At 40.4% G+C, this 23,889-nt stretch overlaps 1 protein-coding gene across 1 annotated transcript in view; it reads right to left on the bottom strand.

Annotated features, from left to right (window-relative positions):
- Window positions 1-23,889, bottom strand: part of PRKX (protein kinase cAMP-dependent X-linked catalytic subunit) — an 86,503-nt gene that overhangs the window by 5,712 nt on the left and 56,902 nt on the right. Inside the window, exons 4-6 of the mRNA XM_053311911.1 lie at window positions 14,898-15,017; window positions 8,033-8,128; window positions 5,248-5,305 (exon numbers count right to left, since the gene is read on the bottom strand). Coding sequence (XP_053167886.1) covers window positions 5,248-5,305; window positions 8,033-8,128; window positions 14,898-15,017 — 274 coding nt within the window. The remainder of the gene's footprint in view (window positions 1-5,247; window positions 5,306-8,032; window positions 8,129-14,897; window positions 15,018-23,889) is intronic.

The raw sequence follows: 23,889 nt of genomic DNA, 5'->3' as shown, positions 1-23,889 counted from the left end.
GCCCATTCCTTGAAGAGAATAACCTCAAAACAGTGGTGCATGGTAACCTCCAGGCTTGACTACTGCAATGAACTCTACATGGGGCTGCCTTTGTATGTAGTTTGGAAACTTCAGTTAGTTCAGAATGTGGCAGCCAGATTGGGCTCTGGGGCAACCCAGAGACCATATAATGCCTGTTTTGAAAAGGCCGCCGATATGTTTCCGATATGATTGCAAAATACAAAGTGCTGGTTATTACCTTTAAAGCCCTAAACGGTTTAGGTCTAGGTTATCTTAGAGATGCCTTCTTCTACATGATCCCCTATTGCACGTTAAGTTCATTTGAGGAGATTTGTCTCCAGTTACCACTGGTTCGTCTGGTGGCGACTCAGAGGTGGGCCTTCTCTGTAGCTGCCCTGGGGCTGTGGAATGCACTCCCAACAGAAATCCATAATCTGAAATCACTGCTGGCCTTCAGGAGAACACTTAAAACTTATCTGTTTGTCCTGGTCTTCCAGGGTTTTTAAATTGTTGTAAATTGTTTTAAACTGCTGTAAGTGTTTGGCCTGGTTCTCCAGGGTTTGTTTTTTTTACTTTTTAAACGTTTTAACTGTTAATTTGTTTTATGCTGTTTTTATAGTTTTGATTTTAACTGTTAATTGATTTTAATTGTTTTTATTTTGATGTAAACTGCCCTGAGCCTTTTTTGGAAGGGCATTATATAAAATGAATGAATGAATAAATAAATAAATCTGCTTCCTTGTAATTTCAACTCATCAGTTCTAGTCCTGTGATCAGGAGCAACAGAGGACAAGTCTGTTCCTTCTTCTGTGTGAATATCTGAAATATATTCAAATATTTAAAGGCAGCTATTAGGCACCACCACCAGAAATACTGGACCAATGCTGCACCATTATGCAAATATCTATAGAGAGCCCCTGGTGGCGCAGTGGTAAAACTGCCGCCCTGTAACCAGAAGGTTACAAGTTCGATCCTGACCAGGGGCTCAAGGTTGACTCAGCCTTCCATCCTTCCGAGGTCGGTAAAATGAGTACCCAGAATGTTGGGGGCAATATGCTAAATCATTGTAAACCGCTTAGAGAGCTCCGGCTATAGAGCGGTATATAAATGTAAGTGATATATATATATATATAGATAGATAGCCAATATGGCTTCTCCAAAAGTATCACTATTGATTAATATTGGGTCACGATTGATCTGACATTTTACTGATAATCCTTATCAGAAGGTCACACTCTCGATTTGGTTTTTTGCTCTGATCAGGAAGGGTGGGGACTCCTGTGATATCTCCATTGTCATGGATGGATCATCATCTGGTTACGTTAGGACTCACAGCCTCAACCCTCTTCCACAGGGGTGAAGGACCTATTAGGATTGTCTGCCCAAAAAGGCTATTGCATCCCATAAAATTCCAAGAAGCCTTAGAAGGTTTTAAGACTGGTTCTGCCAGAGATTCTGTTGATGCCCTGGTTCAGACTTGTAATAATGAACTCACTAGGACATTAGACATGATTGTTCCTAAGCGCCATCTCTGAGCCGCTTCTAAATTAGCTCCCTGGTATAACGGAAGAGCTATGGGGACTGAAGCGGCAAGGTAGATGGCTCAAGTGCAAGTGGAGAAAGACTCCACTTGAATCCAACAGTTAACATAGAATGCATTTGAAGATCTAATGTCTGGCAATGTGTGCAGCAAAGAAACAGTTCTTTTCTGCCTGCATTGCTTCTCCAAGCTCACGTCCAGTGGAGTTGTCTAGGGTTGTGAGGGACCTAGTACATGCCCATTTCCCTGAATGAGTAATTGGATCCATCAGTTACCTGTTGTGACATTCTTAATGAGGTTTTTTTACAGATAAAATCTCTTGTATTTGAGCTGAACTAGACTCTACAGTCACTGCAGAGTCTATTGTGGAGGTGTCCAGCAGTTCTTCTGTGGCTAAATTGGATCATTTTCAATTTGTGATGCCCAAGGATGTGGACAAGATACTTGGGACACTGTGCCTCACCACCTGTTCTCTTGACCCTTGCCCAACATGGCTTATACAATCTAGTAGCAAGGTTATTGGAGAGAGCTTTGATAAGATCATTAATGCTTGTATGAGCGAGGGAAGGATACCTCCTTGTCTCAAGGAGGCAATTATTAGGCAACTCTTGAAGAGGCCTGCATTAGACCCCTCAGAATTGGGCAATTATAGGCCTGCTTCCAACCTCCCTTGGTTGGGCAAGGTGATTGAGAGGGTGGCGGCATCTCAGTACCAGGATGTCTTAGAGGAAGCAGATTATCTCAACCAATTTCAAACTGGCTTTTCGGGCAGGCTATGGGGTTTAAATGGCCTTGGTTGGCCTGTTGGATAATCTCCAATTAGGAATCGACAGGAGGAGTGTGAGTCTATTGATCCTTTTGGATCTCAGTGGCTTTCAATTCCATCAACCATGGTATCCTTCTGCGGCACTTAAAGGGGTTGGGAGTAGGAGTCACAGCTCTGCAGTGGTTCTGCTCCTACCTCTTGGGCAAGTTCCAGGTGGTGTTGCTTGGAGACTGTTTCTCTTCAGAACAAGAGCTCTGGTATAGAGTCTCGCAAGGCTCCATGCTGTCTCCAATGCTTTTTAACATCTACATGAAACTGCTGGGAGAGAGTGTCAAGGGATTTGGTGCAGGGTGTTATCATTGTGCTGATGACACCCAAATCTATTTCTCCATGTCAACTTCATCAGGAAACGTCCTCACTTTCCTAATGTCTGGCTGGAGGTGTTAAAGGGCTGGATGAGGGAGGACAAACTGAGGCTGAATCCAAGCAAGATGGAGGTACTCATTGTGGGAGGTCAAGACTTAGGAAATGGATTAGATTGTGGGTTCTGGATGAGGTTGCACTCCCCCAGAAAGAGCAGGTATGTAGTTTGGGAGTACTTCTGGACCCAAACTTCTCCCTGATTTCTCAGGCTGAGGCATTGGCCAGGAGTGCTTGTTATCAGTTCTGGCTGATTCGCCAGCTACGTCCATTTCTGGAAATCAACCAACTTATAACAGTGGTGCATATAATAATAATAATAATAATAAGGGGGATTAATAATAATAAGGGGGATAATAAGGGGGATTAATAATAATAAGGGGGGTTAATAATAATTAGGGGCATCAGGGGATTTGGAGCTGGGTGTTACCAGTATGCTGATGGCACCCAGATCTACTTATCCATGTCAACTTCTTCAGGAGTTGGCATATCCTCCCTAAATGCCTGCCTGGAAGTAGTAATGGGCTGGATGAGGGAGAATAAACTGAAGCTGAATCCAGATAAGACAGAGGTACTTATTGTGCGGGGTCGGAACTCTAGAGATGATTTTGATCTGCCTGTTCTAGATGGGGTCACACTTCCCCAAAAGGAACAGGTTCGCAGTCTGGGAGTATTTCTGGATCCACGTCTCTCCTTGGTTTTTCAGGTTGAGGTGGTGGCCAGGGGTGCCTTCTATCAGCTTTGGCTGATATGCCAGCTGCGCCCATTTCTCGAGATCAGTGACCTCAAAACAGTGGTACATTTGTTGGTAACCTCCAGACTGGACTTCTGTAATGCGCTCTATGTGGGGCTACCTTTGTACATAGTCCGGAAACTTCAGTTGGTCCACTTCAGTTGGTCCAGAATGCGGCAGCCAGGTTGGTCTCTGGGTCATCTCGGAGAGACCACATTACTCCTTTGTTGTTGGAGTTACACTGGCTGCCAGTAGGTTTCCGGGCAAAATACAAAGTGCTAGTTACTACTTATAAAGCCCTAAACGGCTTAGGCCCCGGGTATCTAAGAGAGCGTCTTCTTCGCTATGAGCCCCACCGGCCACTGAGGTCACTTGAGGAGGTCCGTCTCCAGTTGCCACCAACTCGTTTGGTGGCTACACAGAGACGGGCCTTCTCGGCTGCTGCCCCGAGATTGTGGAATGCGCTCCCTGCTGAGATACGATCCTCCCCATCTCTGGCAATTTTCAGAAAACACCTGAAAACACATCTCTTCAGCCAGGCTTTCTCAGCTTTTTAAAACTTGTTTTTAAATTGTTCTGATTGTTTAATTGTTGTTTTATGATGTTTTTAATTGTTAATCATTGTTTTATGTTTTACAATTTTTATTTTTAATTATTAATTGATTTTAATGGTGTTTTAATGTAAACTGCCCTGAGCCTTTTGGAAGGGCAGTATAAAAGTTTTAATAATAAATAAATAATAATAAATAAAATAATAATAATAATAATTCAATTTCTATACCGCCCTTCCAAAAATGGCTCAGGGCGGTTTACAAAGAGAAATAACAAATAAGATGGCTCCCTGTCCCCAAAGGGCTCACATTCTAAAAAGAAACATAAGACACACACCAGCAACAGTCACTGGAAGTACTGTGCTGGGGGTGGATAGGGCCAGTTACTCTCCCCCTGCTAAATAAAGAGAATCACCACGGTAAAAGGTGCCTCTTTGCCCAGTTAGTAGGTAACGTCCAGGCTTGACTACTGTAATGTGCTCTACGTTGGACTGCCTTTGTATGTAGTCCAGAAACTGCATTTAGTACAGAATGAGGCAGCCAGTTTGGTCTCCAGAGTTGCCCAAAGAGATCATATTAAACACATTTTAAAAGAATTACAATAAGTTCTTATTGTAATTACAATAAAGCTACCAATGAGTTTCTGGGTGAAATACAAAGTGCTGGGTATTACCTATAAAGCCTTAAAAGGCTTGGGTCTGAAGTATTTAAGAGAGCGCCTTCTTATTCATCAACCTGTTAAGATCATCTGGGGAGGTCTGTTTGTAGTTGATACCAGCTTGGTTGATGGCAACTCGAAACCAGACCTTTTCTACAATTGCCCCAGAACGTAATTTGGAATGTGCTTCCTAATGAAATTAGAGTTTCCCTTTCTCAGAATGTTTTTGAGAAGGACCTAAAAACATACCTGTTTAGTCAGGCTTTTAGTTTATAGTTTTAAAGCTTCAGTTTTAGAGTTTTTATTGTATTTTAAATTGTTTTAATTATGTTCGTGTTTTAACTGGCTTTATATTGTGAAGCACCCAGGGACTTTTTTGTATGGGGCAGTATATAAATGTACCAAATAAATAAATAAATTTTCAACCATCATTTTCAACCATCATAATACACTGCACTGGTGTTTTGTGTTCAGCCGAACAGCATCTCTTTGAACTGAAACCATGCCGTGCATTTCTGTAATGATCTGAATGCAAAGATGATACAAAAAGACAATGGTCTTTAATATCTAAAAGCTTACCTTCATGTTCCCTAGCCGTCTTGTTCTGTCTACCACAAGAAGCTTCTTAATAAGGTCCCTGGATAAGCATGGGAAAAAATTAGTTGTCTTTCAAAATTAACTTTCTTCATGTAGTCATCAACTTTTGACTGAAGATGAATTTTATCATTATAAGAACATACAGTACTTCCAATGCATAAAATGCAAATGAACTAAGGGCAACTGAGAGGGTAGAGGGAATGAAAAATTAATCCACCACTCAACACACTTTTGGCAGTTTTGCAGTAATCTGGTACATGGAAAACGAGTTATTAACCAAGCAAGTGTGGAGCCAAACATGATTCAGCACATACTGAATTCTTCATGAATCCACTCTAGCCATTTTGTTAACATTTCCACTTGGCTTTTGGTCCTTTGAAAAATACACTAAAATGCAACAATCACTAGCTTGATTAGTACACTTGTAGCATTTTTCAGCAATACAAAATACTACCCTCAACTTTTGTTATTTTGCTGATCAAAATGAAAGCTGCTCTGAGATAGTCTTTTTATTTCTGTTTCATTTTTTGTCAAATACTTATGTGCTTTCAATTGCACCTTTGAAATTTTATCTATATTTCCTCCAAGACTTAGACTCTCAAAGGGAATGTGCCCTTCCTGAGCCATTTTGGAAGGGCAGTATATAAATCAAATCAAATCAAAATCAATAAATAAAGAGTCCCCAAAAACTTGTTATGGTTACAACAAACTCTGTACTAGCTTATAAGACACAGTTCAGAGAAGCTTTGTAATCCTTTGAGCTTCTTGGATCCATCCCATCCACTGAGTTCCCCGATTCAAAATAACTGAAGTTTTAAGTAGAATTCCTTATATACTGTCTGTAAGCCATACTCATAAGCTACCTGATTGTTGGCTGGGCTAGGGCAGAGCTAGGGACAAGATTTACTGAAGATATATAACCAGGGACCGACCATGCTTAAGCTTTAGCTAAGCCAGGCAGCAAAACTTTACCCAAGATTGCTCAGAGAAACTCAGAGATGCACAGTGGTTTGTCTCCCACAGTTCAGAAGCTTCTCCAAGTTGTCTTTGTGAGCAAGCTTAAGGACCAGAAGGTTGGAGCCTTCACTAGCCTTTGGGAGTTTTTACTCAGCTCTTTCTGAGTTGTTACCATCTATGACTTAGATGAAAGGAAATGAACATTTTCCATTTTGTGCAATTCACTTAGCAGTTTGATGAAATGTTCCTCCTCCCTGAGCATACATATTTTAATATGTAAATTCAAAGCTTATTAAAGTTTGCCACAGTAATTAAAATTAAGTATTTAAAAAACTGTACTAGTATGCAGAAAACATCAGAGCCTTCACATGTTAAGTGAATGCAAATCAGATATTAGTCTTGAACTTGCCACTAAGACTCAGTTCACATTTACCTGCTAGGAGTTTGGGAGCTATATCCTCATGGCTTTCCCCCACATTGCTATGGAACTACTTGGATAAAGGAGCTTCCTGCCCAGGGTCAGTTGTGTGACTTTCCCATCCCAGATATCACGTTCCCCCAGGTGGAAAATGTTTAGGGAGGAAAAAGTTAAGCAACTCAATCCACCCATGAGGCTTCTAAATCCAAACACTCCCACAGTCATGTGGGAAAAACCCACAGGAGAGTGAATCCCTTATGACTGCACACTGAGTGTGAATTGGGCCTAGATATGCAGCTATGACCTACTCTGCACCATTTAAGCAAGCATCCATTATATTGTAAGACACTGATGTCACCAAGCTGCTTACACATAAAGGAAGCATTCTACATTTCCCCAATGTATTATTTGTTTTCTAGAATATTAAGAAGCAAATTCTGTAAAAATGTTTAAAGGAGAAGACAAAAGGGCATTTAAAAAAAATGAAATGGTCATGGATACATCTTGCACATCTGTAAGTCAATTCTACTTGGGGTGTCCAGAATCCACTTCCTAAAAAACAAACAGCTGCAATTCTGAAGCCTCTCTCTACTTTCAAAATCTGATGTTGTTTCAGAACTGTTACTTCAGGAAATCCTTCTGGCAAAATTTACAGCAGATTGAGAAAAGGTGTGCTTTTGGGACCAAACCCTGGAACAGATGTTCTATTTACCAGGCGATAGAGAATGCAACCTATGGCATGTGCATAGGAAGAAAGTTAACTAAGTAATCAGTTTAGCTATTTATTTTCAACACATGGAACATCTTTTTTCCTCCCTCATAGTTTACCCTAATATACATTTTTAAAGAACTACAAATACAGGCAGAATAAAAGTGTACATTAATGTCCAAGTTATTTCTTATTTATTTAGATCTTTATTCCATCTTATCCTTTACTACAACAGCATCCTATATTCAACATGTAAAGTCAAAGCTCATGAAAGTTTGCAACAGTAACTAAAATTAAGTATTTAAAAAACTGTCCTAATATGCAGAAAACATCAGACCCTTACCAGCATTCTAAGGGAACCACTCCCCACCCCGTTGAGCTGGTTCAAATGCTGGTGGCAGAGCCGGTTCAGGGCGTTCACAGAGCTGGCTCGTGCACATCCCTAATACAATGCTGACATGTAAGAAGCGGTTTATAGAAATAAGGGAGGCAGGTTAAGTAACCCCATTACTTATAACATATGGCATCACATATCTCTGCATCCCACTCCCCACCGGGAATCCACAGTCAGTGTATACTTTTGAGATCTGACTTCATATACTGCAATATGGTTTGATAGTTTAAAATAATGCTGAAACGGGACCTAGAAAAAATAAGACAGGGATTAAGGCTCATGTACTTACTTTACATATAAATCCAAATGTCTGGGGAAATCAATTTTGCCAGCAAGAATCTTCTGATATATCCCAAACGGATTGTCATCGAAAAATGGAGGAAATCTGTTTAGAGAACATTGAACATAGCATGTGTTTAGAAAGCAAGTCTGAAAAATGTTGATGAAGCACTTATAATCAACTTATATTCCCCCCAAATATTAGGCATACAATTATTATATGGAACCATACAACACCTACTGATGTCAAAGAAAGAGACAATTGAACACTGTGACAACTGGTTAATTCAGCACTGAGGTTTAGACTGAATATGGGCTGTATTCCTACCCCAAACAAGTAAGGAATAACCTCCTAAACAAATAAAGTGGATTAATGAAGGCCTTTATGATGGTAAAATAAAGGTAAAGTGTGCCGTTGAGTCAGTGTCGACTCCTGGCAACCACAGAGCCCTGTGGTTGTCTCTGGTAGAATGCAGGAGGGGTTTACCCTTGCCATCTCCCATGCAGTATGAGATGATGCTTTTCAGCATCTTCCTATATCGCTGCTGCCCGATATAGGTGTTTCCCATAGTCTGGGAAACATACCAGCATGGATTCAAACCGGCAACCTCTGGCTTGTTTATCAAGTCATTTCCCTGCTGCGCCATTAGGTGCAAGTATATTTCCTGGTCATCTCCATATACCTCAGAAGAAATGAAGTTTGAAGTCTAATGAATGTGGATGTAACACATTAAGCATTTTTGTATTTTCCCCTCAAGTTTATATATAATTTTTTAAAAAGAATGGAGGAGGGGATGGATAGAATGAATGAATGAGCAAATAAGACAAAACTAGCCTCACAAGAATGAAAGTAGCAAGCACTGTCTTTCAGCTTGTATCCAAAGACAATTGGCAATAATGTTTCCAAAGGAAAAACATCAGTTTAAGTTATTTTATTACATTTTAACTAGGAATAGATATAGCTGAAATTAAATTCTGTTGTACAAAATAAAAATGGCAAGAGACACAAGCAAAATTACTGAGTTAACTGTTTTATTTTTCTTATGTTAGCAGAAGCTATATTCAGTGATGTGGTCCATAAAACCATGATGTGGTCCATAAAAGGCACTTTTCAACAAACAGAAGTCCAAAGCCCTCTGCTTCAGTAAGGCTGCCTGGGTCGTGCTGCAGTCTCTGCAGCACTTCATGACTGGCATGGGACACAGCAGGAAGAATTAGCAGGTCAAGATATGCTTCCAGTTCTGTTAGGTTAAGGGGTTTCCACATACATGTTTTCTTGGGATGGATCACATTTAATTGCACGAATGCATGTTGGTGAGAGCTGGTCTTGTGGTAGCAAGCATGACTTGTCTCCTTAGCTAAGCAGGGTCTGCCCTGGTTGCATATGAAACGAAGACTAGAAGTGTGAGCACTGTAAGATATTCCCCCTTAAAGAGGATGTAGCTGGTCTAGGAAGAGTGTCTAGGTTCAAATTCCCTCCCTGGCATCTCCAAGACAGGGCTGAGAGAGATTCCTGTCTGCAACCTTGGAGAAGCCGCTGCCAGTCTGTGTAGACAATACTGAGCTAGATGGACCAATGGTCTAACTCAGTATATGGCAGCTTCCTATGTTCCTGTGCTCAGTCAGTTGATTGGTTTCCTTGAGCATGATGTGCAAAATATCATCTGTGACAAGGATGAATGTTTCTTCTATTATGTATTTGATTGTTTCACATATTGCCCCTGCATGTTCATGTATAATTTCAACACTGGACTGGTTATTGTACACGATCTTCTGCCATTCCTGCCTCTTATGTGACCTATGACCTCAGTATCTTCACTGGAAGGTAAATGAAATTCAGCAGACTGTTCAGTGCCTCACATCCCACCTCTACATGTTCGTGCTCTCACTGCCTGGATCCAAGCTCCACCTTTGTTTTCCATAGGAAAGTGGAAAAAAGCAGATATGTACTGTTTGGTTGATACACTGATGCCAAGCTTGATGAGGCTGAGATGTGGGTGCTGTCTGTTGTGATCCTTCTGCCTTTGTTCTGGTGGCTAAGATCCCTAGTATGCAAAGTTAAATACTTCTGAATGCATTTAAAGATATGACATTCTGGAAGGGGCTGGTTTCATGTGCCCAAACTAGGGAGCACAGAACTATGCAATGCTGACTGCTGGTCAGACACGATCACCTTTCAAGGTCAATTTGAGCTTGAAAGGAGAAACAAACTTAAATTTACAAAGAGAAACAGGGCTCTCTCTCTTTCCCCAAATGACTTAACATTGGACTTGGAGAGAAACTATCCCAATGGAGAATGTCCATGCAGCTTGGGGTGCTTTTCTGTCCCATGCCATGTGTTTATTAATAATGAAACTGGTGAAGGGACATCATTTTGGGCACGCGGTATACAAAGTAAAAGTGACATGTTGTGAAAGTGAATATTATTTATTTATTTATTTATTTGATTTATATACTGCCCTTCCGAAATGGATCAGGGTGGTTTACAATTAAAACAAACCACTAAAACAATAAATAGCTAAAACAAATTAAAAACAATATAACAACAATTAACAATTTAAAACATTTTAAAACAACTTAAACAATTACAGTGATCAAAATCCCCCAAATCAGGTTAGAATATTAAAACAGATTTAAAAACCCTGGAAAGCCAGACCAAACAAATATGTTTTAAGGGCTCTCCTGAAGGCTAACAGAGAATTCAAATTGAGGATTTCTGTAGCGAGCGCATTCCACAGCTCCAGAGCAGCTATAGAGAAGGCCCACCTCCGAGTCACCACCAGACAAGCTGGTGGTAACTGGAGACGAACCTCCTCAGATGACCTTAATGTGTGGTGGAGAATAGCTGGTGGTACAGCAGTTTGCAAGTTTATGCGACATTTCCACACCTGGAGTTGGAATTTACCTCATGATTCAGGATGATAGTTAAACATAAAGGATGGGGCAATCAACTGGTGAACTACAGGTACAGAATATTACTGTGTCCTCATAGTTTTGCTTCCATATAATGATCCCTAGCAATTGCTTACCATTTGCAAACATAGTTAGTGTTGGGAATTTCCATGTTTACTTCTGATGACAAAAGGAAAAGCATTTGCTGTCACATATTGAAACATTCTGTAGCAACCAAGAGGGCTAAATTAAGATGAAAATTTAAGTTATTCTGATTTTAAGACTGTCTGTTCTGTCCTTGTTTGGTATCAAGCTATCACATCTGGAGTTTAGGAAGGCCTAGGTTTTGTGAAGGCCTGTAGTCTGCTGGCTGCAGAAGTGAGATATGCGATACAAAGCAGAAGTGGAATTCCCTTTAATGGGAGCTTCCGTTAAACAAGCTTTTCCGATTCATTAGATATATTCATGGTAAGACATGGCTCAAACTGCCTTTTTAAAAGCCTATAGTACTAGATTGTTTTGATGCAATTTTATTTGGGCCACATTTTAAAAGAACAGAAAATCATTCCTGTCTTTAATGCATGTGTTTCTCCAGTTGAATTTTATAACCATTTCACAGGAATTTTTCTGCAAAAATGACTTTGATAATATCAGGCTGATATAAAAGTCAGTTTTGTTTTGCTTTTTTTAAAAAAGAGGATTCTACATGAGAGACAGAAGTCTCTCAAAAATATTAAAAATATTCTTACCATATGATGTTCTCAGGCATCCAATTTTAGATCATTTAACAAAGCACAGGATTTTCTTAGAAACAGAATGAATGCTATCAAAATTTGTGTCAATTTCTTAAAAAAATCATAGTTTATAATTGGTTGAGTGTAGCAGCATTTTTAGGTTAACTTCTTACTCAGTATTTTGTTTGGGAACACAATCTTTCCCTTTGACATTTAAGTTTTAGAAAGAAATCTGCTGTACACATTCAGAATGCAGTTCTAAATTTTAACAAACTATTAACGAGTTTGGATACCATTTCTGTATAGTTGAAGCCCTGTATTACACGCAAGATTCTTACTACAATTCCATTTTTTAAAACGTTAAAATGCAGTTATTGTCATGACAGCTTGTTAAACTATGATTTAATAGTGATCTATTTGTCTCAACACCAGTCAGCAACTTGTTTTGTTTTTAAACGAGCATTGGAAAATTAAGTTGACACATTTTTTTCTTCAGAGGAACGAAGGTGGCTGCTGCAACAACACTTCCTACTAACTAGGCAAAGATGATCCCTTTAAAGCTCACTTATATTTGTCAGGTGGAGATGAACTATTCCTATTAATCCCAGCAAAGAATCTCTCCAATGGCAGTTGCTCGTGTTTATATTGTTGTTTTTCTAGGCTGAGCCCTCTTATAACAGGGATCCATCTTTTCATACTTTTATGCTACTTAAACTGCTTTGAGAACTTTTGTTGAAAAATGATATATAAGTAAAATCATATGGGAGGGTAGGGAAAGGAACAGATAGCCACATACAAACATCATAAGAATTGGCCCTCAGTCTGAAGTAGCCTGTGAAGTGTGGAATGTCCTTGCCTACCAATATTTAAGTGAGATTTGATAGCTTTGCAAGCAATGTGTAAGTCAGCCTTCTGGGGTAGAAAATCCTTGAGATTGTTGGTGGAATACTGCACAACTCAATATTTTGTAAAGCTATAATAGTCTGATTCAGTGCTTGCTTGCTCTTTTGCAATGGCAGTTATTCAATCATGGAAGAATGAATATGTTCAATTTTATTGTGCACATGTGCAGAGTAAATTGGACACAAAATAAGATAAAGCATGTATACAGGTGAACCCAGTTAATGGGAGAACCATGGATAACTGGGCATTAAAGTCAATGGGATGGGGGGGTTAGGTTCCTGGAGGCTGGAGAAGGGGCAAAAAAGGGGGGATGCAAAAAAAACCAAACAACCCTCAAAGTGCCCTACCATGCTTTGCGTGTATCAAACTGTCCAAGAATACCCACCGAACCCCAAGTTCCTGATTTTTCCACCAAGAATGGTGAGGAAAATGCTTTTTAAAGAACAAATTTTATTAGACATTTATTTATTAGAAACATTTGATATACCGCCCACTCCGAAGACTCTGGGCGGTGTACAAAAACATGCAAAACAAGACAGCATTAAAAGTACATTCTAAATAAAACTAAAGTAACTAACAAAAAAGAAAATGGAAAAAAGTAAATAGGTAAACTACAGGGTAAAAGCCTGGCAAAAAAGAAAAGTCTTCAATAAAGATTTAAAAATCAACAAGGAAGGAGCTAAATGGATCTGTGGGGGAAGGGAATTCCAGAGAAGTGGGGCAGCAAATGAGCCACAAAATGGGTTCTCTTTACAAAATGGCATAAATGAATCATGAATTTTAACCCTTTTGTATCTGCGGATGATGATGTCAGGTGTCAATTAGGCACCTGCAGATATGTGGGACCACAAATAGCAGTACAGCATATAGCAAGATCCACTTGTATGTTAGCGTTTTGGAAGATAACAAGCATCCACTCATACTAATATGATAGTGATGTGCAGAAAGTTTAAAAGCTTGCAACGGCCTGCCTCAAAATGGGTTGTTCAGAGTGTTCCAAGCTGAAACAGAGCATCTTTCAAATGAAGGGCTCATTCTGTCGGACAACCCGCTTGACCAGTTGTTCCGACATAAGATTATGGGCACTTGCGTTCTGTGGAATGGAATGCAGATGCCTGGAACTAGGGGATGTGCGTTGACCATTTGCTGTGGTTCGGTCTGAATTCAAACCAAATTAGGACCACACTGTGGGTCCCCAAACCAGTTTGGTCGAACCCACTGGCTGGGCAGGTCAGCTTGACGAACCAGCTCGAAGAGGTTAATGATTAAATTGCTCGAAATAACCCGATTCACAGTGGACTGTTTGCAATTGAACTGGTTCTGCACATCCCTACCTGGAACATTCTGTTGGAAAAACAATTCAAGCCAGTTGTTCTGACAGAACAAGCCCTTCACTTGAAGGGCAGTCTGTTTGGCTTGGAGCACTCTGAATGGCCTGTTTCGAGGCAGGCCATTCCAAGCTTGAAACATTCTGCAAATCCTTAAAATGTGATTGTCAAAAAACCATAATACAGAAAACATTAAAAGCAGAAGATTGCAGTTTTGATTTTTACTGTACATTAACTTGTACAGTTTATTTAGAAGAAATACTTCTTGCAACAAAGAACATTAAATCTTCTTTATATTTTTCTGAAAATACCGCCATCTAGTGGATTCAAAATATTCTTGGGCATTTGGGACACTAAATTCCCTTTCTCATACACATGCACACACAAAACTAATTCAATAATTACATAACCAGTATATCAAAAAGCAGGGTTAGTGGGTTTAGTTTTTAACTAGTCTCATGGGCAACAATAAACTCCAACAAAACACACCATCCAGATTCTACTGTTTGATAAACATGAGCCCTAATGCAACACCAAATAAAGTATTAGATATACTGTAATTTAATGTTCCAATGTACTCTGAATGGGGAAAGTCTTCTCCCCTACATTCATGTCTTGAGGGCATGATCTACCACAAACTAGGTGAGATGAAGGTATGACATCAGGAACAGAAACATGATATACAAGTGTTATACAAATCTTAATGCAGCTCCCACAAAAACACTTATTGTGACCCCATCTATCTTTTCCTAGGGTAACATACTCGGCATGTGCACAAACCAAGTTTGTGCTCGGCATATGCAAAACCTATTTATGCTTCCTTCAACTTTATATTCATAATTTTACATTTCATAAACCTAGAACACCACAACAGAAAAATAAAAACGACAAGCCTCAGAGCTCAGAAATTTGAGGCACAATTACTACCAAAACTAAGGCACTACAGAGAACAGAACCTCATGCTGAAAAATGGAAAAGAACTAGAAGACACATAACCAACCATCTCCCCAGAACTTACCCAGACAACATTTCAAATATCAGAATGCCCAGTGCCCACCAATCCACTGCTCTTCCATGGCCTTTACTCTGTATGACTTCCGGAGCAAGATATTCTGGGGTCCCACAGAGTGTCCATGTCCTATGGAAAGAAGCAACAAAAATTAACCTGAAACAAGGATTAAACATCCATACAAACGAGACTGTCCAAGATAAAAAGGAAAATATGGTAACAGGGAACAGCTAAGGCTGTTTCACATCAAACTAATAACTGGTTCCAAGTAGATGCAAATCCTGATGTATCACTGGGGGTGGGACGTGGGGGAGGGAGCACCCTATAGTTACAGGGCACCACAATTTCTCCCTCAGTAATGCACCAGGAAAATGTAATGATGCTGCCTCCTGCCCTCATGAATTCTTGGGCAGTAAAGTCAAGGGAGAGGTGGTGATCAGAATAGCTGCCACTTTATTCACTGAATGCTGACTCTTCATACAAGATAAGCACCCTGTCATCCTAAGGCATTGAGTCAATAATGGTGGTTAGCTCAATGTGATACTGACCACCCTCTGGATTATTAGCATGATGTGAGTATAGCCAGGATAGGTAACAGGATCATGATCAGGCAGCAATTCTACCTGTTCAGAACCCTGGAAACAGCATGCAATATTTATAGATTTATGATCACAGACATATTGTAGCACTGCAATACACATACACATAAATGCTGTTTTGATCACTCATAAAGAGAGAGCCAGCGTGGTGTAGTGGTTAGAGTGCTGGACTAGGACCGGGGAGACCCGAGTTCAAATCCCCTTTCAGCCATGAAACTAGCTGGGTGACTCTGGGCCAGTCACTTCTCTCTCAGCCTAACCTACTTCACAGGGTTGTTGTGAAAGAGAAACTTAAGTATGAGGAAGATTCCTCTTAAGAGGAAGAGCGGGATATAAATGTAAAAATAACAATAACAATAAAAAATAACAATAAAGGAAGAGAAGAATCCTTTGTGTATGTAATTGGGATAGTTAGGAAGCTCATGAATGCACACAGATCTTGAATCATGCCACAAAATAAACAGTAGTTGTCACAGATTAAGACCAGAAGCAATTGCTTTATCATTTGAAGCAGAAAGCATCAGAAAGATTACTACCTAAGGCCACAAATGTGTAATAAGCTTAGGAATAACAACAATGTACCCTGATCCCAACTGTATTCAAGTATTTCTCCAATGCTTTGTTTCAACTTTTTGACATTAGATCATTTACTATTATCATCATACCTTTCCAACACTCATAGTATTTAATTGTTTAAGCTAGGTATTTTGCCCTTCCATGCAAAAATTGTACGCCTGATCAAAAAGACGAGTGTGTGACACATCTTGTGGACATGAGAATGAATGTGTTATGTGCATGCTTGCGTGCACACACAAAACTTTAAATAAATAGTGACATAGCCAAGTTCAAAAACTACAGGAGAACCTTTGTGGTTCCACGTATCCACGCGGTATCTAACAGACACCTGTTTCCAGTATCGGTGGATATGATAGAGTTAAAACCCACATATCCATCATTTCTAGAGGGATGGAAGTGACCGTGGAGGTCACTTCTGCCCTCCATTTTGTCTAAAGGAGCCTTTTTGTGTCTTGTTTCTTCACAAAAATCGGCTGTTCTCCATGATTTCATGAGGCATTTAATCCTTTAGTGGGCATATCTGGGCACATGGGGGACCCACAGAGCATGGCACAGTAAGTTCTGGGCAGTTTTGGGCAGTTTTTTGGATTTTTCCCTCCTCCCTGGAACCTAACCCACCTTTCCCCATAGCTGTAATGCCTGTGGTAGTGGTGAGGAACAGAACCTGTGTGAGTAATTAGGTTTTCCTGTACCTGGATTAGAATGTGAATCATAATGCTCAAAAATATCAGAAAGCATTACACACACACACACACACACACGTTTTTCTCTAATTCAAAATGTAAACCAAAATTCTGTGCATGCACTTACAAAGCAGCATTCAGGCTGCTTTATTTATTTATGCTTTAGATATTCACATTTATTTCCTGCTTTTAAATATATACATAATTTCCCAAACCACAACTAATGAATGAAAAATAGGAATACAGCCAATTGTTAAACAGCAACTTTTTTTAAAAATCACATAAATTAAACACATACCCACATAAAAATTTATTAAGAGAGCCAGCACAAGATAAGATAAATTTTAAAATGATTTATAACATTTTAATTGAAAATGTTTCAAGGCAGAAGGAGCTTGGCTGATTTCCCCAAGGAAAAAATTCCATTGGGAAAGCCATTTTGCTGGTACTTGATAATCTGAGTTAATGAGATCAGAACTTGTGATTAGGGCTCTGATGGATCGTTTTCCATGGTTTGGTCCAAATTCCAATTGAACTGCGGGTTTGCAAACCATTTAAGTCAAACCAACCACCTGAGCCGGTCGATTCGATGAACCAATTAAAACCAGTTCGAAGCGGTTCACCCATAGGGAATAATGGGGGACTCGAACTACTCCATTGTTCCCCATGGGTAGCTCCTAAGGACACCAAAGTGGGTTGGGTGGTAGGGCATGATGGATGCTACCTATCATCCAACCCGCAAAACAATAGGGAACTCAGGCAATTTTTAATGAATTTTTGAATTTTATCTGGGTCAGTAGGTCAATGACCAATGAATCTTAGTGGTCTTATTTGAACCAATGGCAGTTACCAAACTGTGTTTAAATATAGCTCCACAGAGAAAACACTGTAGTAGTCTAACCCAGATGTAACCAATGCATGGATGACAGAGACCAGAGCGACTTTATCCATCAAGGGCTGCAGTTGGAGTGTCTTTTACTATTAAAAGTTAGTAAAGGACACGCTGAGCAGGCTGAATAAAAATGTATGAATTTTTTTTAAAAATGGATTGTAAAAATTTAAATAGAATTTAAATCAGCTTGTTTTTAAAAGTGTAAATAACATACTAAATTTCCAATTCTTGTGTAATAGATAATATGGTTAAAATTAAATCTCATCACAAACATGCTACACCAACACACTTCCTAAAAATGAATTAATGACCTTTACACTGAGATACCTACTAAACATGGGCACTCATTTTGGATTCATCTCATGAAAATGGCTAAAGTCTGCCCAGCAACTAAATTAGTAAAAATCTTTCATTGTAAGGCCTGGGGACCAGTGGCATCCGCCTAAGTGTGGGTCCCTGAATAGTTGTTTATTGGACCCCAGTGAAGCTTTGGATAAAGGTGAATATTCTGCATGGCCCTCTTGGCACTGTGCAGAAGTGATCATTCCTATCATGCAGTGCTGCACTTAGCCTATTACAAGTGGCGTTCCTTTAAAGGAAGTGAAGCCTGTGAGTTGCTGCACCATCTTGGAAGGTGTGTATGGACTGCTGGAAAGTGTAGCCCTTCTCAGCACTTTAGCCAAAGAGCTCTTAGGGCCTTTTCTCTCTTTAAGGGCCCTCCAAGTCTGCACAGTGGGATATGGCTCTCACACTGAAGGGTGTTTTATTTTTTGTTTTGCCAAACTGATCCCTGCTTAAAAAATAGTGAAGATCACCGAGGTTGCACATGTTCGCCCAAATCAGCAAAACTCTCAGCCAACAGCACTTCTAGCTTATCTGGATTAGGTTTCAATTTGTTTGCCCTCATCCAAAGTATAAAAATATGTTCAAACAGCCACACAAATTACACAACATGGAAAGAATTTATCTGCTTTTAGTTTAAGTCTCTTTCTCCATCCATGTGATAAGACACTAAGCACAGTGTCCTCAAACATTTTTAATGCTGCACAGAACAGTAGGAACCTTCAAATAAGATCCAGCCTGTGTTAAACGAAAATTAGATACTTTTATTGTAAGAGTATATAGGAAAATAAATATTACCACTGTGGCAGGTCTCTAGCTACAGTCACAAGAATTAGCTATAGAGTTCAAATAGTAAAAAAGCAACATTTTTAAAAAACTCTTTCCAATGATAATCATAATTGCTGAACCAATTCTAATCTGAAGAGAGCTCACTCATCACTACATTAAAAAAAAGGAGGGAAATAAGAAATTGTGGCATATTTCCAAGCAAGTGAAGTTATATCTACCACTACTATAAACACATAATACAGCTCTATGTACCATGTAACACTCCCCCTGAAAAGTGCAATTTGTGGTCTGACCCACTCAGTTTACTTGATTAAACTTTGGTACAATAAAAGTGGGTTAATGTTAACCCTATTTTTGTAAAAGCAAGAAAATAAGTTCCCTATCTGAAATTATGCAGTTTAAGAAAAATATAGTATCTGCATCTCACAAACATTTAAAATACATATTTTAAAAACCCAGAAAATAAAAACCTCTTTCTTCAATTCATAATGATCTCTCACACTCTAGTTACAACTAAAATACTCAACAAGCAAGCAGATATTAATGCAGATTGCACTCTAAAAACGTGGTTAGACCATGTAACGTGGTTGTTTGGCAAGATGTTAACATGCATTCCGTGCAAATACATGAATGGAAAAGCTTAAGATACAGAATATGCATTTCTCTAAATGCTATCAGATTGCACTAACTAATGTGATACATTAATTCCCTACTGCGTTTAATAAAGATATAACTTTTTAAAATCCAAGCAGTCATCTTTACTGTGCAGGAGCTGAGAGGCCAGCATTACAGCTGCATATTAAGAGTCACAGCTTTAGAAACAGACAAAAACGTTGAGAAGAATTTTCTCAAAGAGAACTCAGCACATGTTCAAAAGATAAAAATGTAAAAGCTAGTTGTTATAAATTTTCAGCTCATGAAGCTTCAACTTTTGGAAAGATGTGAGCTTATTTTTTGTCTTTTTAACAAAAATATTGCACTCTAGTGCCATCTAGCAGTAGTTGTGGATGATTACTGCATATGTTTTTAAGGCATTTTAAGGCACTAAACATGTGAAACATGAAATCTTAGCAATGCTAATGTTTCTGTGTATCTAAAAGGATGCTTTAACATGAAAAAAAGATCTTATGTTCAAACGTTAAACCTAGACTGCAAGGGCTGGTCTACTGTGAGCTGCCAAATGGAAGCCAGTTTAAACCTTGGTCACACCAATGTTTTCACCATGTGGTTGGTAATTTAAACCATGGTCACACCAATGTTTTCACCATGTGGTTGGTAATTTAAACATAAGAAGTGAGCTGATTTTTTAAAACCGTTTTTAGACAATAAGGTCATATTCAGTGCACAAGCACATCCCATACAGTTGCAAAACTGATAAAAGAATAATAGCCAACTCATTTAGAAATACCTGTTTCAAGGAACAAACAACCAGGGATTTAAAAACCCATATACATACATGGACAAATGTGTTGGTACATTTTTGTCCATGCCGTTTTCATTTTTGTTATTATTTGAAATATTCTGTTGCATCAAAACTCTAAAGCAAAGTCTGATTTTTAGTAAATGTGGAATAAACAATGATGGGTGCCAATTATGTTTGTCAGGAGTTCAAGCTATTTCAGAGACAATTGTGGGTTCTTTTTTCGTGGAGAGGTACCAACACATTTTGTCCATGTGTGTATGCATTAGCCTGCAAGTAATTTTTATCGATTGAAAAGGAAGACAGAAAGAAAAAGCCATAAACCCAGAACAAAATGTACTCCATTGCTCCAAGCTTGCCTGCAAAGGTATATCAGAATAATACAGATCCTGTGTGTTTTAAGTTTTAAACACTGTTTGCAAGCAGGGGAGGTTCCTTGTTACACAAGAGCTGAAGCCAATTTCTTTACTCCACAGTATTAAGCAGGCACAGGTATATATGATCCCAAGAGGTGAGGACGGTAACGCAGTAGGAAAGGAGGCAGGTTCAGAGTCAGTAGGGCTTAGGAAATGAAGACAGCTATGTTGTAATTCTCATTCACTGTTTTGTTCTGTTTTTGCAGGAGTTCAATTGATGTGGCACCAGTTCAGTGTCTTGAGCTTGAAACTGTGCAGTTGCCAGTGGCCTGGGGACTCTGGTGAGCATCAGCAGTGAACCATTATCTGTGATTTAGGCCTCAAAAAAGTGTTATTGGGCCAGCGTTGCTTCACCAAAAGGTGGATCAGGAACAATTTCCCCAGTCGTACAAACCAGCTTTAAGAGAACCATATTGGCAGAATAGTTATGGCGTACATAATCTCTGTCAATTGTGTCTGCCTCTTTGTTTCCTTCCCCTTGCAACAAGAAGATACTCATAAATGGGACTGGGGAAGAACTGTTATCAGGCTTTGTCAATATACTTTTTGACATGAAGTAGGCCTCTGGGTCAACTCAGATTTCACTTCTAATCTGGCAGTAGTTAATATGGGAAAATAGCTGGATACAAACATAGCATTGACTAACCAAACGTGCATTACTTAACTCCATACCAAGGTGAAAAGCACACACTAAACAAGCCTTCATTCTGAAATCATTTTTGTAACCTGTAATATATTTATAATACACAACCCCAGCATGAGAAGGGATGCAATTCATGAAACGCCAATGAGAGCAATAATTAACTTTAGGAAGAAAGCTGGCAAGTATGATTTTTTCTATGTAGTAGGGATGTGCAATTTGATTTGTTAGCAAATTGATTTGGGATGAATCGCAGATTCATTTGTGAAACAAACCGCCCCTGAAATGAAGAGGCTGATTTGACTGTGAATCGAATCGCCCCAGATTAATCATGAATACATTCACACCATTTGCTTAGGAGATGCCATTTTGTCTCCATGTTTTTCAACTCCTGATTGATTTAGTGGCACTGGCTTCTGATTGGCTTGAGATCACCTCAGTTGGCTTTTATCTTTCAAATCAAGTGATGACATGGGAAACTCTGCCCCCATTGGCTTGGGGGAGGGAGCGACGGGGGAGGCCAAAGGAGGGAGTTTCAAGATGTATATAAGGGCTTGCTTGGAGGCAGAGAGAGCCATTAGATTTTGTGCCTCAGGGGAGAAGAGTACTTCAGAGACAGAGAGAGACTGCAGCAGCACTGAGAGCAGAGAGATTGTGAGCTAGGTCTGCCTGCCCTAGCAGCGAATGGAGACACAGAGTGGCTGCTGTCTTTCTTTAAAGGGGGCCTAGTCTGGGAAAGGGAGATTAGGTACTAGTAGGACTGTAGGGCAGGAGGAGTGGGTTTGGGTTAGAGAGGCCATGGTAATCTCCTGCCCTTCTTTGCCTTCCTTTCTCTTGGACTTGCCCTACTGTTGTTTGGCCCTCTCATAACAACACCATCACCCCGTACCCCAAATAGACCTTATTTATTTGGAAGGATTTAATTTTTCTAGCTTCTGTGGGTGTACCACAGTGCTATAGATAGTGCTGTGTGTGGCACACAAGCATAAATAGACCACCCCTGGGCCCAAACCCCCTTAGAGGCACTTATCCCCCATCAGTTAGGGCTTAATTTTTTAAAAAACCCAAGATATCCGGGAGGGTGCAAAGCAGAGCCTGTGCTAACTGAGCAAAGAGACACCTTTCAAAGTGGTAATTCTCTTATATTTAGTAGGGGGAGAGCAACTGGCCCTATCCAGCCCCAGCAGAGCATACCTCCAGTGGCTGTTACTGGTGACTGCCTTATGTTTCTTTTTAGATTGTGAGCCCTTTGGGGTCAGGGACCATGTTATTTATGTATTTTTCTTTAAAAACAGCTCTGTGAACTTGGGTTGAAGAGCGGTATATAAATATTCCTAGGAGTAGTAGGAGCAGAGTGGCAGACAGAGGGAGGGGTGATGCTCCTGGTTGTGGTGAGTGACAACAAGAAGTGCCTACTTACTGAATTGCCTTTGCCACTGATGTGGTTGCGCACAGGCTGTCCTATCCAGAGGAGTTTGGCCCTGCAGCGCAGCTGCATGTGGAGGCTGAGGTGGAAGTGTGGGGGAGCTCCTCCCCTGACAGGGAAGAAGCTCTCTTTCTTATGGTAACAGAGGAGAAGATGTTGATATTGGCTGCTAATCCAGCCAGATCACTCTGTCCATTTTCCCCTATCCCTGTTGGCAGTGCAACTCCCTCCACCCCATCTGTGACTGAGAAGGAGCAGAATGAAGTCATTCCAGTGTTCCTAGACCTTCTCAGCCACAGATGGAGGGTGGTGGTGGTGGTGGCGGTGGTGGCAGCCTCCATAATGAAACAGCAGCCCCAGTACCACCACCACCAAGACGGTCCCAGACCAAGAGCAGCATCGTGTGCAACTACCTTGAGCACTGCCCTTTTGACCCACACCATGCTGTCTGCCTCCACTGCAGGACACAAGGGGTAAGGAACCCAAGCGTCTTAGGACAGAGGGGATGCTGTTGCATATGCAACATCATCACCTGGGGGTTCCATGCAGCAATAGGCCTGGTGTATCCTCAACTAGCAGCAAGGAACCTCCTCCTGCTCCTAAGCATGGGAAATTGCCTGCACATTGGGTGGAATTGGTGGCAAAGCTATCTGGTCACCCAGAGCCTCATCTCATCACACGGGCCACTGAGGAGCTGAGCACAGCCATTCCAGGTGGTGAATGCCGGCTTGTGTCAGCTGTTCCGATTGTTTGCCCCCACAACATCCCCTTCATGCACCACATTCAGCAGGTGGGTGGTGCCCTTTCTGGGTGTGCAGGGAGGAAGTGTTGGGGCTGCTGCGTACAGCGGTGCCCAACTCCAACGTACAGTTCACTGTGGATCAGTCTCAATGGAAGGCATGCTGCTTTCATGTCTCACTGGTGGGGGCAGGATTGAGACAGGACATCTGCTACTGGTGGGGTGGCCATAACGTCCCAATCAGCAAAGCATCGGTGGGCTGTGCTGCATGTGGAGGTGCTTAGACACTGACCACACAGCAGTTAAGCTGTCAGCAACTATGGTTCACCTGGTGGGGGGATGGCTGTCCAGGCAGCCAAATCTTCACCAAGGGTTCATGGTCACAGATAATGCTGCCAACGTAACTAAGGCAGCCGTGCATGCTCAGTTTGTGTCCATTTGTTGTGTGACGCACACTCTGAACCTGGTCATGCAAGATG

This window comes from Hemicordylus capensis, chromosome 3, assembly GCF_027244095.1.
Source record: "Hemicordylus capensis ecotype Gifberg chromosome 3, rHemCap1.1.pri, whole genome shotgun sequence".
Classification (NCBI taxonomy): domain Eukaryota; kingdom Metazoa; phylum Chordata; class Lepidosauria; order Squamata; family Cordylidae; genus Hemicordylus; species Hemicordylus capensis.
The sequence above is the reverse complement of the archived record's forward strand: the minus strand, read 5'-3'. Positions and strand labels throughout refer to the sequence as shown.